We start from the raw sequence: 26,299 nt of genomic DNA, 5'->3' as shown, positions 1-26,299 counted from the left end.
ATTTTGTTCTCTATTGTGCTCCAAAGTCTTGCTTTAGCAGTATCCAGGTTCCCTGTGCTATGTCCTTCTTGGTGGTGTTTCTCAATGCTCTTACCCCATAAAGCCATGTGCCTACTATAGAGATACCACACAGAGTAGCTGTCAATCAAAATCTTTGTAGGAGGAGCAGGAGAGTGGATTTGTGCATTGGCTGCATATGCCTGCATGAGCCACACAAAAGGAGGAAATAAAGCGGGAGTCCACCGGGACTCCGCGTTTTTTTTTTTTAAAAGCCAGCAGCTACAAATACTGCAGCTGCTGACTTTTAAAATAGTGACACTTACCTGTCCAGCGCGCCCGCGATGTCGGCACCCGAAGCCGATCTCTAGGTCGCCTGTCGGGTCCTGCCGCCACCATCTTGGGTATGGGAATCAGGAAATGGAGCCTTTCGGCTTCATTTCCCGGTTCCCTACTGCGCATGCGTGAATCGCGCTGCGCAATAAGGACGCTCCCCGCTGCCTCTGGGATCTGTGTGTTTCCCAGCAGGCAGCAGGGCACTTGCGGGAAGGGGCGGGCACTTGCGGAAAGGGGCGTAAGTTACGCCCCTTTCCGCAGAGAGCTATCCCGGAAGTGGGTGCAGTTACCTGGATTATCCAGGTAACTGCACCCCCCTCCCCCCTGAAATGTGCCGATTGTGGCACCGGAGGGGGGGAGGGTTCCGATGAGCGGAAGGTCCACTTTAGGGTGGACCTCCGCTTAAGGATGACCACATTTCTCATGGCTAATTGTAAATGACAGAGTGGATCAAAAAAGGTCACAGCAAACAGGGGATTTTATTAGTTATTAGCTACATTATTTTTTTTCCCCACAGGGTTTAACGTGGTTCTAAAGGCAAACTTTTTTTCTTTTTTTTATCTTAATCCATTGTCTGCATTAAGGTAAAAAAAAAAAAACGTTGTTATGACAGCTCCCCCAGCCCACCCCCAGAATACTATCTGAGCCCCATCTCGATCCAGTGCTATGCCTATTTGCAGCAGTGTTGCTCTCCTCTCCACTCTTCTCACAGGAGGCTTGGCAGACGCAGGAGCAATTGGCTCCTGCTGCTGTCAGTCAAACTTGTGATGGGGGGGGGGGGGCAGGGCCAGGCCGTATCTCATTGGATGCACACACATTACACAGAGCAGGTAAATATACCATGTTAGTACAGTAATTGTAAAGATATATATATATATATATAATTTTTTTTTAATTAAAATAAACACTCAAATCCAGCCAAGATATTTACTATCTTGCACGTAATGTGGAAGAGTTAGAGCCTCTGGTAACTTTTCATTGCTGTGCCCCTTTTATGAGATTTCTCTTTACATTGCCAAGTAACACAAAATAGAAAGGTAGAGAAAATCCTGACACTTCCTGTACATTCAACAGTTTGCATTCATAACAGGAAGTGAGGGGAAATATCCTAACAGGAACACTTCAATTAATTTTCTGATAGAGTGAAGGACTAGAACCTCGGCCATTATCATATTGCTGTTTGTTTCTCACTTAAATTTCCCCTTGACCAGGTGTTGGTTGTAAGAAAGGCAAGAGAAAAATCCTCTATGGTCAGGCAGGCTGCATTTACACCCTTCCCCACACCTAAAAATAAAGTAAAAAGGATTTTATGTATGAACAAATGTGACTCAAAACTGCCGGTTTCTTCATACCACTTTCTAATATTCATGGGTAGGTTAAAGGAAGAATGAAAAAAAACATAAGGTCATAAAAATGAGCTACATAAGCAGTGATAAGTGGGCTAAAGGATGGGGGTGGGGATATAGTCAAGGAGGTCAGAATGCATCTGACAGTGATTTAGAAAATTGAGATCAGCATCAAGTCCATTAGCTTTGCTGTTAAATGGGGTCAGTCAAGAAGCATCACACACAACAGGAATTGTTAATACCATAAGCTCACACTGATCCATTTCTCATAATGCTGTTCACAATCTAAAAAAATGATACAGGAAGCTGCATTATTAATACATGACAGAAATAGCAAAGCAAGTATAAATCCATAGAGGCACACAATAACAGGACATAGGAGGATAACTATGGCACGCCTGCACATCATCATGTTTAGAACAAGGACACTCCACGACATCAGAGCTGGATTTTATCTACAAAGTTACATAGTCACTCTGGTTGAAAAAAAGCACAAGTCAATCCAGTTCAACTAATAAAAGAAAAACAAATACAATCCCATATATACAATTCTATACCCACAGTTGATCCAAAGGAAGGCAAAAAAAAAAACAGCAAAGCATGATCCAATTTGCTCTAGCAGGGAAAGAAATTCCTTCCCGATCCCTCAAGAGGCAATTGGATTTTCCCTGGATCAACTTATTAGTATCCAGTTATATTATGTACATTTAGGGAAGAAGCCAGGCCTTTTTTAAGCAACTTACTGAGCTGGACAGAACCAGCTCTTGAGGGAGTCTATTCAAGATTTTTACAGCTTTTACTGTGAAGAAGCCTTTTCATATTTGGAGATTAAATCTCCTTTCTTCCAGACATAAATAGTGCCCGCTTGTCCTCTGTGGATGACCTTAAAGTGAATAATTCAACACCAAGGTCACTATATGGATCACTTATATATTTATACATGTTGATCACATTCCCCCTTAATCTCATCTTCTCAAGAGAAAAATCAGTTCCTCTAATCTTTCCTCATAGCTGAGCCCCTCCATGCCTCTTATCAGTTTGGTTGGTTGTCTGCACTTTCTCCAGTTCCCCAATAACCTTTTTGTGAACTGGTGCCCAAAACTACATATGCCAAATGAGATCTTACTAATGATTTGTACAGGGGCAAAATGACATCTCTCTCTCTCTCTCTCTCGCTCTCTGGAATCCATACCTCTCTTAATACAAGAAAGGATTGTGCTCGCTTTGGAAACTGAAGCTTGGCATTGCATGTTATTATTCATCTTATGATCTACCAGGAACGCCCAGATCCTTCTCCACCACTGATTTCCCTAGGTGTACTCCCCCTAGTATGTATGATGCATGCATATTCTTAGTCCCAAAATGCATAACTTTACATTTATCAACACTAAACCTCATTTGCCACATAGTTGCACAACTGAACAGTGCATTGAGGTCGTAAATTGGAGAAATCCTATAAGGACATTATTCCTTCCACTGCATAGCTTGGTGTCATCTGCAAAGTCTGAAATGGTACTTTTAATCGGAGACCCTATATCATTTATAAATATATTAAAAAGTAAGTGTCTCAACACTGAACCTTTGGGTACACCACTAACAACCCTAGACCGTTCAGAGTATGAATCAATAACCACTACTCCATGAATATGATATTTTAGCCAAGTTTCTATCCATTTACAAACTGATTTTCCCAGGCCTGTAGACTTTACCTTACACATTAGCTGTGTGTAGGGAACTGTGTCAAGCTACTCATAAAAATGTGTTGGTTTCACTAGCATTATACCAAGTGGATGATGGTCCTGACGTGTAATACCCTCCACCCTGTGATAACATTAGTTTTGGTCCAGGGAAGGGATTTGGATAAGCTTATGAATCACAAATAGTCATTCTCATCTGTAGTAATGGATGGAGCCATGCTAATCATACTGACCACAGCTCCTGCAGAAAGAAGCCACTGACTTTCCCTTAATGATCCACATAGGCTTTTAATAGGGGATACTTGCACAGGATTTCTTGGTGGTGACTTGGATTAATCCAATACTAAACAATATCCATAGTTTCCAAAAATTATAATTCATACACATTCACTACTTAATGGCCATGATATAAATTTTTTCATAAAACAGATTGTTACTGCGTTTTTCTGCATCCTTGTAAGGGTTTCTAAAGCTCTCCTTTCCCACCTTCCTTCCATTTGTTTGGAATGAGCAGTGTGAGTTGGTTGTGATCATGTGCACTGCTCCATGCACACTACAAATCCAACAGTCCATAGTACACAGTCCTTACTTAGTTCAGTGATAGCGAACCTTGGCCCTCCAGATGTTTAGAAACTACAATTGCCATGATGCTCAACTACACTGCACAGTGCATGAGCATCATGGCAAATGTAGTTCCAAAACATCTGGGGTGCCAAGGATCACCATCACTGCCCTAGTCCATCTTGGGAGCGAGCAAGAGAGGGTGGCTGCGATCTTTCATACAGGGGGACTTCAGAGAATGAACATAGCACCACCCTCTAATAGAAAGTATTTATTTTTTTAAAGGATAAGTTCACCTTTGGAAACATGTTACACATTCCACCCGATCATGGGGTGGAATGGGCAACATGTACCCAGTGCTGCAGCTGCAACTTCCCAACCCCCAGTGGCAGCAGTACAGGGAGGAGTTTCCGATACTAGCTGTCAGTTTTTGAAACTCCAACACAACCGCATCATTCATACATTCATACACAGACCTCTGTTTATGAACGAACTACAAGTCGAGATGTACGGTTAAGCAGATGCACTGACAGTGATCTTCTGATCATTGGTGTAATGCTTTATTGGCTCCTAATAGAAAAAGTAATAAATAAATAAATACACATTTTTCACCTGCAAAAAGATATGTGTTTATTATTTTGTATACAAATGTGAACTTATCCTTTAAGAATACGTACTTGATACGTTTTTTTTTTTTTTTTTATACCAGAGTTTAGAGTGACTTGTAAATTGTATGTCTGTTGAACCTGTGTGTATCAGTGCTGCTTTGACCTTATGAAAACAGTTCTCTTAAATACGTGTCCTAAAAATGTATTGTTGATGTAGCGCAAATTGTAATGTTTTTTTTTTTTTTTTTTTGCTACAAATGACATAATACGGATATTATCTCCTTATGTAATAATGTGATCATATTATCACTGGTACAGCACATTCTTGTAACACTGGTTGCAGATAGTAAGTAATAAAGCATTACAACCACAGAAGACATTTTTTTATTATACTGTACATCAGATTCTGGAAATATTCCGCTGATCCTAAATATCTTGCTTGGGACAGGCTGTTTCTATGTTATGGTGCCCTCTCAGTGACTTTGTGACTAGCCACTGATGCTCTAGTAGTATATTATGATTCACAACCAACCTCATTACCTATAACTCTTCTTTGTACAGCAAAGCAATAGATGAGTTATACAGGGGACAGAAGGCCAGGCATTAAGTCATAGCAGAGGGAGACTCTTTAGTGACTAGATTACTTACTGAAGTAGATATAGATGGCTTCTCCATACTATTTATTGTCTTCCAGCCAAAACTGTGGGTAAAGCACCAAAACACAAAGCAAATTCAAGACAGACAAGAACAGGGTAATGGCAATATTTATTGCTTCATTTTAAATAGTCCCAAAACCTCAGAACAGAAACACATAAAAGCCAATAAATATAGTATTACTGATGTGAAGCACTGACTGCACTATTGGATGAACATTATCTATAGACATTTTATGTTAAATTAAAGATGTAAAGTGTCACCCATAGTTAGATCAGCTAGGATGGTTAGAAAGTTGTGGAACTTATATTCTCACTAATTAATGGTCACTTTCAGTAAATATACCACTGCTGTCTAACTCAGACCTCAGAGGTCCACATTCTCCCAGAGTTAGGCAATAATAAATAAAAGGTACTCTAGGCATACCGATGAACATAATTTAAATACATTTATGGGAATGTTTTACCTGCCAAAATATTAAAATGAATTTCAGACAGTTCTGTGATCCATTTAGTCCTGCCACACATCACAGCCTATTGATATCCCAGTCGTTTCTTCTGCAGTCAAAGATCTTCTTCTATGCCACACTGAACCACAAATTGCTGATTTGTTATATTCTAATATAGTTTTTACCTAATCACTTTTAAATGCCAACAGCAACCTAACTGATGCAACTATAAGTCCATAGGGTCAAAAGACATAATCACTCTAGTTTCTAGCTTGTGCATCTGGTCCATCATGGTGAGGAAAAGGTGGACGTTAGTAGAGGAGAGTATACAGGACTGGGGCTCTTAAAGGAATATTGTAGCACTGGATCAACATTTGTTCCACATGGGGCCTGAATAGGGTATTAGGTGACCAGGCTTGGTTTCCAAGATAAGGGGAAAAAAGCCTAAAAGAATAAGTTAGTTTAGGCTCATACAGCCATGTTATTCATTCACAGAGTTCTGGTAATGAATGAACTACAACTACTGTCAGCCATTGTGATTGACCAATTGTAGTTTTCTGGTGAGTGTCCTCGTAATTCATTGATCTTCCTGGACTTTATTAACTACCTGCCCATATCGGAGGTACAATACTCCTGATTGGCTGAGACACAGAAGCGGCACCATTGGCCAATCAGGGGAGAGAAGGGGTGGGACAGGGTTTGGGCTCCATTACTGAATGGACACAGGGAGCTGTGACTCGGCTCGGGTGCCCCCATAGCAAGTTGCTTGCTGTGGCGACACTTGACAGGAGGGAGGGACCCATGAAGAGGATCTGTGCAAAATCAACTGCACAGAGGAGGTAAGTATAACATGTTTCTTATGTTTTTTTTTTTTACACAACTTTACAATCACTTTAAAGGTGAACTCAGCCCTTAAGCACAGTCAGAATTCTTAAGACCTGATGAAGGGGGAGTGTGTTTGGCCCCCACAATGTACTGGCTTTATTCTGCTATGAATCAATTTTATGATTACATTACCTTGGATTCTTTGACATTTTTTGGCGCTCTTCTTGGATTGTATGTGTGTAGATTCTGAACTCTGGGTTTTTTCCACTTTTCCCGAGGGTAGGCCCCATTTTGTGAAGTGATGCTGAACCAGGCAAGTGTGCTCAGTGACAATTTCAGTGACCCTTAAAAAATCTGAACCCAGCATACTGTCTCCTTGTGTTTGGACTTTTGTAATAAATAAGAATCAGAGAAAAGTTTGAAATTCTCTCATTCTAGAAGGGCAAGAACCAAAACGAAAGCATTAACATGACAGCCGGGGAACTAGCATTTCCAGAAGCCAAGCTAATGGCAGCCTACATCCCTTTGTGACAGTTTTCTTTAAACAACGGAGAGGAAAAGCCCGATTCTATGACATATGGTCATATATCCCGATTAAAATATAACAAAAAAAAAAACAGCTTTTGTTGCAATACTCATATTCAATCTAGACCCCCCCCCCCCCCAGCAACCACTAAGGTAACAGTGCTAGCAAATGCCTGTCTAAAGTTTAGATGAAGTTCAGGGAGAACTATTCAGAATTATGTATAGGCACTTAGGGTCCATTCACACGTTTACAACTCCAAAGTTGGGCAACTTTGGAGTGCAACTTCAAGGAAACTTGGAAGTGATTTGTTGTCCCTCTGCAAAGTCAGACCCAATATTTCATGTAAAACATTCAGGTATCCCTTTCATGCAATTTGAGGGTTGACACTGAAGTCTATGGCCTTCAAGTTGCATGAAAGTCAGATCAAAGTTGTGCATGAACTACTTTGAAGTCCTTGCAATTTTAAGTCACACATATATGAACAATTATCATTGGAAAACATGGGGTACAGCTTGTAATGCGACTCTGATGTCCAATGACAAGTCGCACAAGTATGAATGGGGTGTCACATATTTGCAAACAATAACTGTACTTGTATAAGGCCCTGTTCACATCTAGAGACAGCGGATGTGAACAGTTTTAGCTTTTTTTAAATATATGTCTCTTGCCACATTTTTAGAACAGGCTGCTCTCTGCTGCAAAAAGACACCCAAGTAGCTCCTTTACCTAATTTTGTAGCACACTCTGGCACGTTTTTCGAAAGCACAGTTTTGAGCTTTTTTTCACATGTTTTGTCGAACTACAAAATGCCCGCCTTCTGAGCATTTGGGGTAATAATGGCATCCAAGCGCATGTTGTGAGTTTTGCAGCAATTTTACCACATTCCAGAATAAGAACAAAGCCTTACATACTGCTAAATTGTATGAAGTACATTTATAGACACATATATAAAATTTCTGGAAAAAAATACGTATCTGCACTTCCAAAGGCAGCAAGCTGAAGTATTTACACTTTTAAATGTTTTTTTTCAACATTGATTTTTCTTTTTGCTTGCCTTCATTCAACCGCTTAACTAGGACGAAAGAAATCCCTCAAGGGTTACAGTGTGTTGGGCAGGATGCTAAGAACAATCTCGCCCCCCGCAGAATATTGAAAGAAAGATGACAAGTCATGTTCTCAGAGTTTTACACTCATTTGCATTCACCTATAGGAAAATAAAAGACTGAAGTGGGGAGGGAAGGATCGCAATCATGATCTACTATGAGTGATTTTTGCTAACAGAAATAACTCTCCATCTCAAAGGCTCTGGCACTACCTAAGGGTGCCATCTACTGGAATTCAACAATATTACTAATAAAGCTGCAGCCAGTCCTTCGGTTTTCATTCTCCATTAAGAAAATGGCAAAATTATTATTATTTTTTTCTTTAAATGTATGTATTGCACGTACTGATGAGTTGTTGTTTTTTTTTTTTTTTTTTTTGCAGAATAGTAATTTAAAGCAATACAGCAATTTTATTACTGAATTATTAGTATATAGTTCTATATTGTCTATGTATTTACACCCGCTCTGATTAAAAGACAAGCTTTGAAGTACAAAGTAAAGAAAAAGATGCAAAATGTTGAAAAAGGAGCAGCCTGCAGACCAGATCCTTTATTTGGCTTTTCCAAAGGCTGGCTCTGTGTTAATTTTGGTGAACCAATTATGTGGAATAAAGAAATGTACCCACAATATGACTTCCCCACCACTGTTATAGAATATTTGGCCATGTTTGAACAACAGTTTGTTAGCCTTCCACAACATTTTTTGATTGTAGGAGCCAACAGAAAGAACCCAACAAATCTCAAATGAGCATACAAACTCCATGAAGATACTGTACCTGGTGTGAAACCCAGGGTCTCAGCCCTCGAAGACTACAGTGCTAACCATTAAGCCCCTATTCTTTTTTTGAACAAACTTTAAATCCTCCAGTAGTCTGGTAACTCTAGCTATAGAGTCATTTTGTTTTTCTGCTTCTAAGTTACAATAATAGGACATAGATTGATGAGTGGTGACAGCTTCTTCCACCACTCTATCTACTGTCCCTAAAGTTCCTATCCTGCTTAAAGTCATTCTACCAAATATTTTACATAAGGGGTGAATTGAGATCTTGGAAAAGGAATAATTATGTCACTCATAATAGATCTTACATAATAAGGCAGTGTTTTTCTTTCCAGTGGGAATGCAAAACACCTAAACTTCAGGAATTCAGTTACACACAATCGTAATTCTCGTCAGAAAAAGCTCTGATGGTTTTCCCATCGGAATTTCGCTCAAACTGTCTTGCCTACACACGGTCACACCAAATTCTGGCGGTCAATAACACCGCGACATACAACACGTTCAACGGCACTATAAAAGGGGAGTTTAATGCTTCTGAGCATGTGTCAAATTGTTTCCGAGCATACGTCGGAATTTTGCGTGTCGGAATTGCATACACACGATTGAAAAATCCAATAGAAAGGTTTTCCATTGGAAAAATTAAGAACAGGCTCTCAATCTAAAGACCGTCGGAAATGCCAACAGACAGATGGGCATACACAGGGTCGGAAAATCCGTTAAAAAGCTCCCAAGGGACTGTTTCCATCAGAAATTCTGGGCGTGTGTACACGGCATTACAGTTCTACAGAGTGTCTGGAGTACAGCTATCGCTATACTCCCAGAGCTCTGACATTTCTGTCTTTGCATGCACAAGCATTCCCCCCCCCCGCCCCCCACTAGCTGTCCATTCACAGAAGGCTTTGTATTTTGTGACTGGGTCCACATAATACATAATGCTCTGTAATTGGGCAGGAGGAGGGGAGGGGTGAGTACAGCAGCTGCATGTGACTCTGCAGTTGCTGAAGCTGAGATCAGAAGGTCCAGCATCGGACCACAAGTAGTACATCAATAACTCTGTTTCCGCTGCTCAGTAAAAATGTAAACTGTAAATTAAAGAGATAAGTCCACGAGCTGACATGTACCTCTTTAGACATAACCTATAGTTAGCCAGCATATTTTACAAAGTGAATGGATTCCTGGAGTTCAGATTTAAGGATGCTTAATGCAGTTTAGAAAGTGATCAGATAAAAGTCAGAAGCACCTGTGAAGGAACTTAGTATAAGCTGAGAAACATTTCAAACAAATCTCATACACAAACAGAATGTCCTTGACAACCTGCAGCATCTACACTAGTCCTATAGCAGATAACCAGACATGTGCCAGATTAGAAACCATCAGCACCAACACACAGGCATCATCATTTCCATAATTTCTTCTATCCAAAACTGTAAGATTTGTTTCACTGAAAACTCTTCACACTGTTCCCTAAACTGCAGTAAGAGGAAAAGAAACTAGTTTGTTTATTGAAAAAAATGCAAGGCACAAGGTGAATGGTGGCCATTCCAAGTGAGCACCCCCTGTGTTTACTATACAGGGGCGCAACAATTTGGCACGGGACCTAAAATATCAGCGCAATCACTGCAGTAGTGGGGACTAATACATTGATTCTCTCCTTCCACAGCGGTCTCACAAGTATGGAATATGTATACTTGCATTGGTCCAAGTTGAATCAATTTAACTATGAGGTAAAATCCAAACCTGGAGTTCAGTCTTATATTATGCCTAAAGACAAAACTCTTCATTTTGGCCAGAGTCAGGAACTGCTGTCAGTTTTTTTTATTTGCCATCTGTCTCATCAGTGAGATTTGCGAGAATTTTTAATGATAGGGAAATCACCTAGTTGTCATATAACAAGTGTCACCATTGGAAGATTTGCTCTTCTGGTGGCAACTCAAAATTTTTAATTTACCCTCACTTTCATTCCCGGTGGCTGGTGCTCCGGACAATTAGAGAGAGTGAATTTGTTAATAGGGACACAGACAGCAATCCAAAACTGACCATGATTCTAACCCATCCTCACTCTATCCAAATAAAAAAAAAAGTTTTGCCTTTAATTATACTTTAAAGCAAAGCCATATTTTGACCATGCAACAATTTGCTTTAATGTCCTCTTTAAAGCAGTATAAACTCAACTTTCCCTTGCTTCCTGGCTACTATATTCACTTGTCAGAATCAAGCAAAGTAAACCTTGTGGAAACTCCAGGTTGCTTTATTAGGAAACTATACAGGGCTGAGGACTGTGCTCATGTGACAGTGCTGGACCAAGCACCAACAATGTTGTGTTAGATGAAGTGGCGTGAATCACATATTCTTCTATAAGGGAAAGTACCAGTTATTTTCTCCTGCCATGCAGGAGGTGATTCTTGGGGAGGTCATTAAGCAAACCTACTGTTTTGTACAGGTTTGATTGAAGAAGGCCAACAACCTTTTCCTCAAATAGCAGTAGACAAATGTGTGTCTTTAAATACTCCACAGAACCGCTAACCATTCTCCAAACTAAATGACAGGTTTCAGGCTCCAGTCATTTCATGGATTTGACCAGCTTAAAGGGGAAATCTGCCCATCCCTGCAAAATTAAAAGCCAGCAGCAAAACATACTGCAGCTGCTGTCTTTTAATAAATGTTATATGAATAGATGTTTCCATCAGATGTCGGATGCTGCCGCCACCAATGCAGGTAAGGGAACCAAGCAGTGTAGCATTACGGCTTCATGAGGGTTCTCTACTGTGCATGTCCGAGGCACCGCTGCACTCTCCTACTGGCCCGGGGCGGGGGAAGGAGCAGGGAGCCGAGCTGTGATGTAATTTGCCCCAGCCCAGACTCCCCGGAAGTGGACAAAGACAGGTATCCACTCCCCCCCCCCCCCCCCCCGAAAGAGAGACAAATGAGCGGAAGTTCCACTTCTGGGTGGAACTTCGCTTTAAGGTTGTTTTTAAATTATACTAATTATTTTGGCATCATTGTGCAACACTTCGAGATATTCAGGTAGGTTGAACATTTTCAGCCATTATCGACTGTTGATGATTATGGCCAGTATCCAAATGTGAAGATAGGGGTTAAACACTTTAAATTGGAGAGTGGAATCTAAAATGTCACTGTCTTCATTTATAAACAAAGGTAATTTTGTTAAACATTAGTGAAACAAACCAAAATGGAACTCTTTAATGGACATTTTCACACTGGCATTTCCTAGATCTACCCCATTAGTGAATACTTTCATTGACTTTGTATTACTAAAGAAGTCATTACCGAGAGAGCTCATTTAATGTACCTTAATGCATCATACACAAGCTCTATATATTCAGCATGGTGTGCATATCATACATTGCCCAGATAGGAAAAAAATGATATATTTTTTTTTTCTATGATGCGTCATGACAAATGCATTAAAATGATCTAAACGGGCCACTCTAGGAAGGGAAACAACAATTCCCTAGAAAGTTCTTTACATTTACAGAGCAAGCCTATTTACATATGTGCAATGACACTTGCATGCATGCAAACCCCAAGGCCCCTTTCACACGGGCGGATAGAATTCAGCTGTGGATAGATCAAGTCATCTACCGCAGCTAAACTTAGACAATGCTTTCCTATGGCTCCATTCTCACACTGCATTTAGCAACAGTTTTGTTACATGGGGCTTTGTGCGGTTAGAAAAAATTTATTTGATGGCGTCCAGGACTGATTTATTGCAGCTATCTGCACAAAATCGCAGGTAATCGCAGTGTACTATTTCTCCTGCGGATAGCAGCAGCAACAAGGAAAGAAAAACAACAGGAAGCACATCAGAAAAGGCAAGAGTGTTCCAACGCAGCTAAATGCAGCCGCATGTAAACGCAAGTAAATGCAGCTAATCACATACAACAAACAACTTCAAGTGATCACTGTGCTTGGAGTCTTGGAATTTCAAAATAAAAAAAAAACATGCTTTTAACAGCGGCAGAACAGCCGCCTTGGTGAAAGATTGTGAAAGTTTGTTTAAAAAAAAAAAAAGCATGCTGCATAATGTAGAATGTATTTTTTCTGTGCAAATAAAACGTGCAATTCAAATCCGTGTCATCAACTAACACTAAGTGAATGCAATACATAAACCTCATATACATATATTTTAAGTGTATTCTGTGCTTGGTAAGTTAAAGAAAGGCAAGAGGTGCTTCTCTCTAAATTTGTTCCAGGCAGATGATAGTTGGAATAAGTATGATCAACTCATCAAATGTTCCTTCGCAAAACTCTCCCTATAATAAAGCCACAATAACAGACTGCTTGCTTTTGGCATAGCACAAGCGGTATGATTTCAGAAAGTGAAATAAACTGACGTGCATCTGTTGGCACAAAGAAGAGGAAACTAACTTTAGGGAGAGACAGCTGTTGATATTGTGTTCAAAGCCTTTCCACATCCTCATAATATCACAGAAGGAACAGAAAGAAATTGATGTATGAATGTATGGGCTCCTATTGAGGGATGTAGCTGCTCCTCTAAATAAAATATGCTGATTATAATACAGATTAGAAGCAGATATTCATACATTAGAATACACAATATTCATTCACATCACACTACTGACATATAAAAGAAAAAAGTTTCATGTCCTGCTGGATATCGATCTATGCTGCTTTCAAGGGACAAAGCAAACAAGGACCAATGATATCAACATTTGACAGGAGTGGCAAAAAAGAAGACGCATACAATTCATCATTGACTCCCCAGTGTCCTATATCCAAAACCAACTTAGCATGTCTAATATTACTTCCTCCCACCATCTCCTCCAGGAATTCATCACCACACAGCATTTTCTCCCAGCACTTTGTCCTCATTCTCACCTCCTACCCATTTGTAAACCCACCACTCTACACAACCATTTTACCTATTGACATATTTTAGAAGTAATGTTATTATAGAAGTAAAGTTTATTACAGAATACATACTCATACAGATTCAGGACAGTTAGCCCCTGTATTATAGTGTATACAATTGTATATTCATGGTAAACTCTACAGGTTGAGCAACAATACACAACCTGTTAGATCTACATCTACAGGTACCACTAACTAAAAACAAAACGCAATATCTATGCACGATTTAAAAGGCATACCACTGAAACAATAGGATTGGCTTAGCCCTGTAGAAGGGACAATATTTCCTAACATCTATAATGAAATCACACTAAGGTCCTATCCATATGTATGAGCCCAAGCTTCAATGAGAATGCAGGCTAGTCAACTGTCAGTGCCAAATATAGTACTGATTTCCATAAAGAATCAATCATAGGAGGGACTATTCAAAATCACATAGTAAACAGTGGCTCAGAATATTGTACAAATACTGTATGATAAAAGCGAAAAGGTCTGATGTCACCTGCAGACCACATACTGTATGATATACATAGAGAACATACCATAGAGAACATCGAATGACTAGAAAAAGTAGAACAACCAACAATCAAATCACAATATTATTAGGGCACTTACTTCTCAAACCATTCCAGTTCCCATATTCAATTAGCAAGCGGCAATTAATCAATTCAAACAATTTATGGCATTGATAGATAACAATGACACAACCAAAAGCTAAGGGGACCCTTAATAATATACAGTGCTGACAACAGACATATTACATCTTTCATTTGTGCAAGATGAACAGTATATCCTCACATAACATTAGGACATGTATCTGCCTATAGGGTTAAAAGCATTATTCATACAACTCAAATGATCTGTGTTGTTTCTATTAAAAACCAAAAAAAAAGTTTGGGTCACTTTTCATGTCATTAAAAGTTGGCATCCTACCAGGCAAGGAAGGGACCATCTCCCCCATGGCCAACTTACCTTGCACAGTTTCTGGTACCGAGGAGAAGAGACTGCCATCCTTTGCAAGTGATGCAACAAAACAACAACTTTCTGGAGAGATGTTCTCACGACAGCCATCATTTTAAGTTTGCCACACTTCTGGAGGTACCTCAGAATTTGCATTATAAATGAAAAGCGGCAATCATTCCCTCTTGGTCACTGGACAACCATTTGCCAGCTGTCTGAGCATGCTCGCTTCCAAATATATAAGACAAAAAATTGCTTTAAGGAGTACAAAGTCCTCTCTGCTTGGAAAGACAGAAGTCGATAGCATCTCCTCAGTTTGATTTCTTGATATTAAATCCTTATATCCCAGCTCTATAAAAGGCAGCTAGAGCCAGCAGCTGAAGCAGCCTGCCTTATCCAAACGCTTGTTTACCCCACTGAAATCCATTCAATAGGATGTGACTTTAAGGATGAAGACATTAGGACTACAACACACTGAAGAGTCCCCCCGTGTTGCGATGATGGATCTGCAAATATATTTAATTCCACACTGAAGGGCAGAGAAAGGCAGAGATGCTTGCACCCTTCTACTGAACGATGTGCTTTCTCCCTCTGCTAGACTCTGACTGAATGCAGCTGCATAGGAGTGAATAACAGGCAGGGATAAATCTTCAGAGGAGACCCGAGAGATAATTGCTCTAATTCCATCAGCCATACGTTAAATGCTAATTAATCACACATAGCCATAAGATGGAATAGAGTGAAAAGTGCAGGGGAGTGCATGACTGAAAGAAAACATGAGTTCAGTAAATATACTAACAAATAATGGTTCTGTTAAACTCCTCTCTGAACTCAGGATTGCTTCTATATCCCCCCTCCCATGATTTCACTTGACTGCTTCCTAGAAACATGTCAGAGAAGCAAATAAATAATGTTATATGCTAAAATTTGTCCAAAAAAGGTAGAAAGCTGAACGATTCAAGACTATCTTTCCTATGAATATTCTATGTTTTTATATTTCATTTTCTCTAAGTAGAATTGTTTAGGAATGTTGACTGTTGCCTCTTTCCAAGTATTACATGTTACAATGATGCTCACAGAAGCATCTATTATAGAACAATATCACGGAGGTGCATGGGCACATGCCCAAGGCTCAAACCGTTCAAGGGAAGTCAGTCAATTCATGTGCTATATTGTTGTCTGAAGTCTTCATCACAATGCTTCAGTTAGAAAATTCAAGTTTAGAAAATCATAAAAGCAAATAAAGGGTGGAGTGAGAGAAAATAAAAGGTGTTAAAGGAAAAAAATAAATAAATACATATACAAAATATGTAATAGATATAAAAACGTTGGATACAAACATCTGCAGGGTTTGATACACAGGTCAGGTTAACGATCCAGTTAAAAGGATCCTTATCACCCTCAATAGAGTGATATTTCAGCTTTGCCTTCGACTTCATCTCATCCAAAACTGACTCATTATTGAAATCATATGGAGTGTAGCTTTATCATTTAGATAGAGCTTCATAGATGATATGCTAGTTTGTCTAACAAACAGAGTTCAGTAGTTGTAGTATTGTCTGTGAGCATTCATTTGCCTAAAGTAACTCCACAAAAGAACTAGTTGCATTCTAACAGAAATTGTTCACAAATGTAGCAAACATTGACCTGGCACTCTAGCAGATGCACCAGATTGATCCAGCGGGAGCATTAAAGCTGCTTTTACTTAGCTTTGTAACTGCTACACTCCAGTAAGCACACCGGGCTAATGAAGAAAAGTGCTGGGTAGGATCTACTGCTTAGTATGCACTGAAAAACCTCAAGTTGTTATGGTCATATCGTGCCAAGGAAGTGACAGCATGGCGTACAGTTCACAAAAGCTTAAACACAAAAAATACACAGCTGTGTATAAATAAATAAAATAAGAAACACTCCCCTTTCACTTTCTTTATTCCTATTCTATGTTACACATAAAGGTTTGTAGGTAAATGCAAGGCAGATTAGATATGTAACCAAGGTGTAATCACTAGATGTTAAAGGGTTGGTTCCCCCGCAGTTATAGTTGAAATCTGAATATGGTTTGATCTCTTTTTTTTTAGTTTCTTCCACTGTTTCCACTCACATGTGGCAGGTGAGCTAGGAGTAAGCTAGAACTTAACTTTTGGAGCAAGTTGGGATCCACATATTACTATTTACTACAGCCATTTTTATAGCACTGACAATTTATGCAGTGCTTTACATATTGTACATCAACATCACTCTATGCCTTCAAGAAGCTTAAAATCTAAGCTCATGCATACTAGAGCCAATTTAGACAGGAGCCAAAAATCTACCAGCAAATCTTTGGACAGTGGGAGGAAAGCCACCCAAGAACAGAGTGAATATGTAAATGCCTTGCAGACAGTGCCCTGACTGGAATCCCAACCCTGTACCGCAGTGCTGCAAGGTACATGTGATAACCGCTAAGCCATTCTAAGTTTTGGGACTTTTGGGATGCTTATGAAGATATCCATCGGGTATATGCAGGCACCTATTAGTGTCATGTTATATGTTTATAAAGAGGGAAACATTGTCCCTTGTATTTCTGTATATGGATGATGGCACTGTAATTATTGAAAAAACAAAAACAAAAAATCTAAAGTACCTTTTTCCTAATCAATATACAGCTGTCACAGGACCCAGCTCTTTCCCAGCCTGTCTGCAGGGAAACATAAGCAGGAGGAGCTTCTAGTCCTCTGCTGGTCACTTAAAAAAAAACAGCCTTTGGAATACAGAGTACAAAAATCTCTACACACCGGACTCCACGCAGCTTGGGATTTCTCGTTTTTTTCCCCTCTCCTTGGTTTCTTTATTCACTCCTTATCACCTTCCAGGTGCCACTGGTGGATAACCACTTCCCTCATTCACACGTCCATACCACATAGTTTATGGTTAGCTTCAAGGTCGTCAGTCCTCATTTCTGAACACTATTTTCTTTTTACTAGGACAGGTCCTCCGCCCACTTTCTCACCCTCACTCATATCTCTTCGAGACTTCCGAGACTCACTTCATATTTTCACTTCCTACACAGGAATGCCTTGTGGTTCCATGCCTGCCCCGGTTTATGCCTGTATGGGTCATCCCCACCAAGTTGTCTGCAACAGCTTCGGGTTGGGTCGGCCATTGATGGATCGTGGTGCCCGGCACCATACCGTCAATACACGAACTACAGTAAGTAACCATGCACCCGGTGTGGGGCCTTTTTTACCCTACCCCTGTTCATGTTTATATATATCAGACTATTCATATATAATAATTCTATTTTAGAAGCATCATGCGTTTTCTCCTGATGAGTGGCTCAAAAGGCACGAAACAGGCAGAGCTACCAGACGCTGTGTTTCTACCAATACTTACCCAGACCTTCAAGTCATTAGGTAATACCCACCTTTACAGGACTAGTGAGGCCATAGGTCCTGCAGGCGCCATTTCACAATTTCTGGTTTTATACAATCTTGCTATTGGTGAACTATGGAATATTATTGTGGTTATATCATGAGATACCAGTGTCATTACCATGTTTATTGTTATTACTATGCTCGACGTCTATAATTGATACCGACATTATATGTACAGTATGTATATACTATATAATTATCAATACATTTCCTACATGTTCACCAATTTACTCTATTGCAACCACACGCTTCATGTAAAGTCCCACTCTCTTGCTCTCCTCCTTATTTTTGACTTGGACCCCTTAGTACCAATTGAGCATTGTTTAAATGCCAAGGCCTACCTGAGTATTGTTGCTGATCGTGTCCATCAAGATCACAATGCTTATCTCACAATGCATTCCTCAGATTTTCTCATTAAAAAGACAGCCCTGACTTGTTCAAGAATTTTCCAGAGTCACTTTCTGGACTAATTTACTGGCCTATGAATGACAAAATCATGTAAATCCTGGTGCCTGTGCATTTCTTGGCTATGTTCAGAAAATGTTATTCATAGATCAGTTCCTGACGCAGCCTTTTACTTTGGAACTTGCTAAAAAGTTGCAATGTGCAATCTTGTCATTGGAGGAGAATGGGAAAAATAATTCTTTCTGATTACATCAGGACATGATCTTGTTGCAAACAGTCACTACACTAGAGCCCAAGGTCTACTTTTTAAAGATGTCTAAAATCCCCTCTTATCTTTTTCGCTGGTCTTATCCACAATAGACATACTTGCAAATCCAGCGAATCCAGCTTTGCTTTGTTGTAATCTTTAGCTCTACTTTCACATCCTGGATTTTGTGCCTCCCTCTTCCTTATAATGTGTCATCTGGTGAAGGCTGCCTTTTCCTGGTTCTTGCAGTGAACCCCTGATGACACACAGAAAGGTCTTTCCTCCTCCAGGAAGCTGATGCTTTCTGGGATATGCAATGTAGATATTTCAAAAGACGTTATGAGTGGAGTACCTATCATTCTTGCCAATATGAAAATGGAGTCAGGCGGCAAGGTGGAATCTGAATTATTAAATAAAAAAGTTTGCTTTTTAGATTATGACCATGAAGTTCCACTTGAAGGATAAAAGGTGGGTATTTGCAGTTACTACTGCTGTATATTGTGACATGTCAAGTTACTGGAAGGTCCACTTTAAACAAGCATGTATACATAAGGAAAAATGTGAGGTACAAGTATATTTTTAATAAAGGCTCATTTCCAAAGTGTAATAGATATTCAAGTGTCAATTAAAATAATAATATAAAAGAGATGCAGCACTAAAAAAAATATGTAAACCCCAGATGAATGTATAGGGATATGTGCTCAATATATATTATATGGAAGTGAAAAATTTTGAAACATACCAAGCAACACCGCAAATAGTGATATACATAGAGTGATATGTGTATGAATATACACAGAAACTGAAAATGAAACAGAAACTTTCATACTTTCATAGTGGTGTAACACCACAGACAAAATATGCAGACATAAATTGGCCAGAATAAATAACGCATGGAATAGCTGGTAAAAAAAAAAAAAAAAAACTTTCCAAAATTCAAAAAACGTGAATAGCCACATGATAGTCCTAGAAAAAGTTCAAACGGACATGCTTAGTCCCTTGAACATAACCACAGGGTGCTGACGTATGAAGCTGAAATATACAGAGTGATATTTACACACAGCACTCGGGGGTGTGTATCCAACACCAGGGAAGGGGGATGGGTACTCTTACCCTAACATGTGGACACACACGCCAGCAGCGGTGGGTAAAACAGGCATGAATAATCGTCAGGAACTCGATCTCTGACCCGAACTCCTGCAGAAGAATTGGCGTGCGTCTATACCTGCATCCATAAAGCCAAAGATGACCCAAAGACATGGACTTCAGTGGCGATGTTCCTGGTGAAAATGGTGCTCCTTATATCCGGGAAACAGTGTAGATAATAGGAAAAAAAGAAGGCCTCCACATGCAGATTAATCCGATGTTTAAAAAAAGTGTATTCAAGTAAAAAAAATATAAAACAGTACAATCATCTCATCAGATGTGTACAAATCATTATCACAAAGTAGGTAAAAGGACAAGCGTGGTGTGTAGAGCTACGCCGGCTAAGTATCTGACATGTTTCGTACAAAAGTACTTCAACTATTTCAATATATTAATCCATACAATCAAAAAGTGTAAATTGGGGGTGGTGGAAGTACCCAGGAATACTTCCACCACCCCCAATTGACACTTTATGGTAGTTTGGCTTCGTAGAACAGCGCCACTTTCCCTTTCTTTGTTTTTTATATATTTATTGCATTTCACTTTGTGGAGTTTGTTATAGGGAGGCAGCAGGTCATACCACTCCTAAGTGTGACATTTTTTTTTAATGCATACAATCAAAAAGACACATGCCCCATTAAGATTAAAACAAAACCGCTGTAATCTAAAACTCCCCCTGGTCGAACAAGCCAATCAGGAGAGTACAGCGTCCAAATCGCATTGCTACTGTATTGCGTCATCACGCGCTGTGAATATCACATCACAGCTTGTTCAGATATGAGAGGGTGCCATTGGCTGGCCGACGATCTGTGACAAGGTGATGCCCACCTGTCTAAGAAGCACAGCAGTGTCATGTGATAGAAACGAGCCATACGCGGCTGGACCAACTACAACACTGCAATGCAATGCATACTAGCTCGTTATGCTTTTGCCTTACAGTTTTTTTGTTGTTTTTTGCGGGCATCCAACCACTTTAATTTATATCACATCATGGTTAATGTAGTGGCTTTGTAGCATTTGCAGGAGGAAAAACAGGGATTCAGTAAGGAGAATCCTTATGAGATAATAAAAGCCAAAGGTCAGTTAGCCAGGTCGCATGTGTCCACCCAAACTAAATAAATATATATATATATATATATATATATATATATATATATATATATATACACACACACATACATTTTGATATAAAGATAGAGCCCCAAATCAATACACTTGATAACCGAGCTGCACAGAAAAAAAAAATCTTTATTTTTTATGGAATTGGATATATTTTGGTACTTAGTGTGGATTTTATGTGATTTGGAAAGCAGCACATCCGTGAAAATGAAATTACACATTGGGCAATATCTAAGGTGAACATTTCACTTGATATATGGACAGGATTTGGAAGGACTTTTTAGCTTTTAGTCTTCTTACAAAGGAAAATGTAAGTATCTAGGAGCAATGTGCTAGGCGTGAATTACTCAGAAAACAGCCACGTAATGAAGCACTGCCAGAGAAAAGAAAACTAAAAATGCTCTCAAGTTAATAAGATTGGACAAGGGACAGCTAAGCCATCAGTACATTCGAAATTAAAACCACGGTGGTTCGGCGTAACTAAACATGACATTAGGAGCCAAAAGCCAAAGAACATCTGAGAATTACATAAATGTCTGTGTCAATGTACGGTCAGAGTTCTCGGGCTTGTATGTAAATAAACATTCGGGAAACCCATTTAGCAGCTGCCAATTTTCTAATTCTGCTGTGGGCAATGAAGACGATTAAAGGGCAAATCCAGGAAAACAGCTGCACAGTTAAAACAAATATATAGGAAATGTTAACCTGCCAAAAGATTTGAAAGGTAATGCATGCAATGTGATCATGTCAACCATGCAGAGAATAAGGAGGGCAAGAGCTCTTTTCAGAGCAATGTGTTTCTTCCCAAAAGTCTATGGACACATTTACTTGTGTATGAGAATAGATTGTTCTTTTTCTTCAAAAGTGTACAATGATATATAATAAATGGACTTGAAATAGAAAAAACAGCATGGATTTTAGGTCATTCAGCATTTCCCTGTTCACAGAAAAGTTGGAGGTGGAAGACTTCATATAGACATTTACCCTGGTGTTCCATGCACACCTTGCTTCTCTTTCTTTGGACAAAGACATGCAGTCTAAGTTGGAAACTGAGCCTTATGCCGCATACACACGATCGGAATTCCGGTCAGAAAAAGACAGATGAGAGATTTTCACCGGAAAATGTGACCATGTGTATGCTCCATTGGAATTTAGCTGTCCGAATTTCCGCCAGCAAAACACTGATAACATGTTCTCAATTTTCCAGACGGAAAAACTTTCTATTGGAAATTCCGATCCTGTGTATGCAATTCTGACAAGCAAAAAATCACGCATGCTCAGATTAAACTAGGAGATGGAAGCTATTGGCTACTGGGTATTGAACTTCCTTTTTCTAGTCCTGTCGTCCGTGTTGTACGCCACCGCGTTCTTGACGGTCGGAATTTGGTGTGACCATGTGTATGCAAGACAGCTTTAGCGAAATCCCATCGGAATTCCGTTGGGAAAACCATCAGAGCTTTTTCCGACTAAAATTCCGATCGTGTGTAAGCAGCATAATATGTAGTGCAATAGAAAAGACAATTGTATAAGCAGAGCCATATTTATACATCCCATCTTTCTAAGCAAGCTGCCCCCTTCCTACCCTAGTTGGTTGTTTAGTTTTAAGCCCCCAAAGATGGCTTGAATTTCAGCCAACTTCTGCTAAATCAGCCAAAAATAAGTGTTGTTAGAGGCCCTGACAGCACAACCCAGATTGACAAAAGTCAATTAAAAAATTGCCTGAGCCAAATGGAAAATTATCAACTGAACGTAACCGATCAGAGGCAGGTACTGTCCCCTCAGCAACAGCAGCCATGGGAACCATGGCTGCTGAATAAAATGGAGATTTCTCCATGCTGCTTGGAATGATGGTTGGGGAAATTGAGTGATTTTTTTTTTCTCTGACTCTCAATGGCTGAATGGTCAAAATGTGAGCCACCTTTGTCCAACCTTAGTACATCACTGATAAGATCAGACAGTATCGCTACACAAAACATGCTGATCCTTGGGGGAAGAGAGAATTATAGACATGGTTTGTCCACTCTCCATCAGCACACCTTTAACAATAGCTTAGTTGTAAGTGCATTAACTAAAACTAGGTGAACTTCATACAGTGCCATTTAAAGTCAGACAAAGCATAATTTTGGAACCCTTTTTTTAAACACCTACATTTTTCACTATACAACATGTATAGGTGGCTGTGTCGTGTCCCCAACAGCCCTACCTATGTTGGCTATGCAGACATTTTTACATGTGTACAAGCATTCTTTCATGCCAGCTCTGTTTCACATTTCCAAAATTCAGCATTCAGTGCAACCACTTTGAGCCTGGTTTGCATAATAAGTTATTTCTGCATTGTATGTGATAACTTTGGCAAATGGGGTAGTGGTCATAATTGGAAATGATGGGGAGGAAGGCTGTGGGACCATGGATAAAAGTTAGTCCACCCCCTAAAAAAAAAAAAAAAAAAAAAAATATATATATATATATATATATATATATATATATATATATATATATATATATATATATATATATACCTCCTTTACTGGTGTGGTAGGAAATATCTTTTTTTTATCACCACCCACAGTGAGGCTTTAACTCTAAACGCAGATATGGCTCTCTACAGTCTCTTAATATAGCAATCCTGAAGAATAGCTTTACAATTTTACAGACAGAATGTAAACTGAAAGAAAAAAAATGACAATACACGGAATCTATCACTGCAGTTTTCAGTTGTGGAAACTGCATCTTAGGCACTATGGTTACCCACCATATATATTGCACCACTCGATCATAATTAACATATTTCTACAGTCATGATTTATTGTCAAGATTTTGTGTACCACACAAGTAGCTGCCACACTACAAATGAATTCAGAATATTAATCATTAAGCTCTAGGGATATTGGAAAATTACAAACAAATTGCTTTTACTAAAATGACATAACAGTTAAAACAAGAAAAAAAAAAAGAACATTAGTATGGGGAATATACGATGTTCCTGACATTTTTATAATTCAAGAACTTAATTTCCCATTATATTGTTTGCTTTTGGTCTGCAAAATGCCATGTTTTACAGTTTACTGATTTCATTCTATGTTATTAGCTATGCATTTTGCCCATACATATTTGTGCTGCAATTTCCCAAGTGAAATTAAAGTAAATGTAATTCAGTTTTCTAACATCACAATTCAAACTGGATTAGCTTTACAAAGTGGTTATTCTTTATTCCACACTGTTGTAAACCTACATTTTTTTTTTTTCAACAGAAAATTCCCACCTCTAATCCTTTGAGTATTAAAACGAAAAAAAATATTTGCCAAACCTTCAAGGGCAACAATACTTATATACTGGTATTATTGTTATTTCCGGGTAATTTTATGTTTTTACGTTCCAAGAACTTTGCTGTTTTTTGAAAACAGAAATAATAGAGGTATTAGTGTGAATAACCACTTAAGCCCCGGATCATTTTACTGGCCAAAGACAAGAGCACTTTTTGCGATTCTGCACTTAGTCGCTTTAACTGATAATTGCGCGGTCGTGAGACGTGGCTCCTAAACAAAATTTGACGTCCTTTTTTCCCCACAAATAGAGCTTTCTTTTGGTGGTATTTGATCACCCCTGTGGTTTTTATTTTTTGTGCTATATACAAAAAAAGAGCAACATTTTGCTATAATAAACATTCCCCAAAAATATATAAAAAACATGTTTTTTCCTCAGTTTAGGCTGATACCTATTCTTCTACATATTTTTGGTAAAAAAAATCGCAATAAGTGTTTCTTGATTAGTTTGCGCAATAGGGGATACTTTTATGGCATTTTAATAATATTTTTTTTTCTTTACTAGTAATGGCAGTGATCAGCATTTTTATTGTGACTGTGACATTATGGCGGACACATTGGACATTTTAGACACATTTTTTGGGACCACTGTCATTTATACAGCAATCAGTGCTATACAAACGCACTGATTCCTGTGTAAATTACACTGGCAAAGAAGGGGTTAACCACTAGGGGGCAGTGCAGGGGTTAAGTATGGGGTTAAGTATGTCCTGGGAGGTTATTCTAGCTGTGGGGGTTGTGGCTACATGTGGCATGTCACTGATTTCTGCTCCCAATCACAGGGAGCAGAGATCAGTGACACTGTCACTAGGCAGAACGGGGAGATGATTGTTTACATTAGCATCTCCCCGTTCTTCCCCCTTCATGAGACAATCGCGAGTATCCCCGCGGACATCGAGTCCGTGGGACCCACGACCCAACTTAAGGGGCAACGTACAGGTACGTTAGTTTGCCTGTACGTGCCCTTCTGCCGCAGTATATCTGCGTGAGGCGGTCGGCAAGCAGTTAACATATCTGGCACTTGGGACATTTTATTTTTTTGACAACCCCCTCCTCTTAAACACACACCTATTTCAAGATTGCTTAGCTTTATGCAGAAATATTGAGCTTAGCATATCAATGTCCTCAGAAGCTCAGAGACTCTATATTCTGCATTCTCCCTGTGCCCGCGTGAGTTTCCTCCAGGTACTCCCGTTTCCTCCCACATTTCAAAGACATGCTAATAGATTAACTGGCTCCTGTCTAAATTGGTCCTAGTTTTTGTATGAACCTTAGACTGTAAGATCCTTGAGACAAGAACTGATACAAATGTACAATTTAGATCTAAAGGTCTGTGTAAATTGACGGTGCTATATTAATACCTGTAATAAATGACTAGTTACCAATATTTGAAAGAAGGAGGAGACATTTTTACGTATGAAGTCAGTGGTGGTAACACCAATCCATGCCCACCAGAACTGTATTTTAATTGTACTGTCCCACTTTATATTGTAAAGTGCTGCATAAACTGTTGGTGATATATAAATTCTGTATAATAATAATAATAATAATAATAATAGTAATTGGTGGTGAGTTGCAGAGAGCAAATGGCACATAAATGTTAGAGATCTGTGGGAGGAAAAATGCCAACCTGAAACAATGGCAGGCCCTGCTAAGTGATGTTAGCACAAAAACAATGTAGAGATAATAATAAGAGGGTTCTTGCACTTGTAGCCCCACCAGTACACTTTAAGGTGCAGAGCCACTCGCTTAGGGAGGCGCATGTCCCCAAGCCAAGTCTGCCTCTAAAAGATATATCAAATCAATAAAAAAATAATATTTTTTCACTGAATAAAACTAAGGACAAACGTACTAATAAATGTTTTGTCACCTACAACATCCTGACAAGGTGAATGAAGCATATTTTTTCTATTAA

The 26,299-nt window shown here is 39.2% G+C and overlaps 1 protein-coding gene across 11 annotated transcripts in view; it reads right to left on the bottom strand.

Moving 5' to 3' along the window:
* UTRN (utrophin) overlaps positions 1-26,299 on the bottom strand; it is a 945,243-nt gene that overhangs the window by 461,023 nt on the left and 457,921 nt on the right. The window contains exon 1 of one of the 11 annotated variants that reach the window (XM_077486413.1): positions 14,744-15,319. The exons of 9 other annotated variants lie outside the window; for them this stretch is intronic. In XM_077486413.1, the coding sequence (XP_077342539.1) occupies positions 14,744-14,887 (144 nt within the window). In that variant the 5' untranslated portion in view covers positions 14,888-15,319. Of the gene's footprint in view, positions 1-14,743; positions 15,320-26,299 lie in introns of those variants that run through there. One more of the 11 variants, XM_077486414.1, reaches the window with a different exon arrangement.

This window comes from Lithobates pipiens, unplaced genomic scaffold (genome assembly GCF_037356315.1).
Source record: "Lithobates pipiens isolate NorthernLeopardFrog02 unplaced genomic scaffold, aLitPip1_a1.2 Scaffold_18, whole genome shotgun sequence".
NCBI classification, from domain to species: Eukaryota; Metazoa; Chordata; class Amphibia; order Anura; family Ranidae; genus Lithobates; species Lithobates pipiens.
This window is presented reverse-complemented; position numbering and strand designations above follow the sequence as displayed.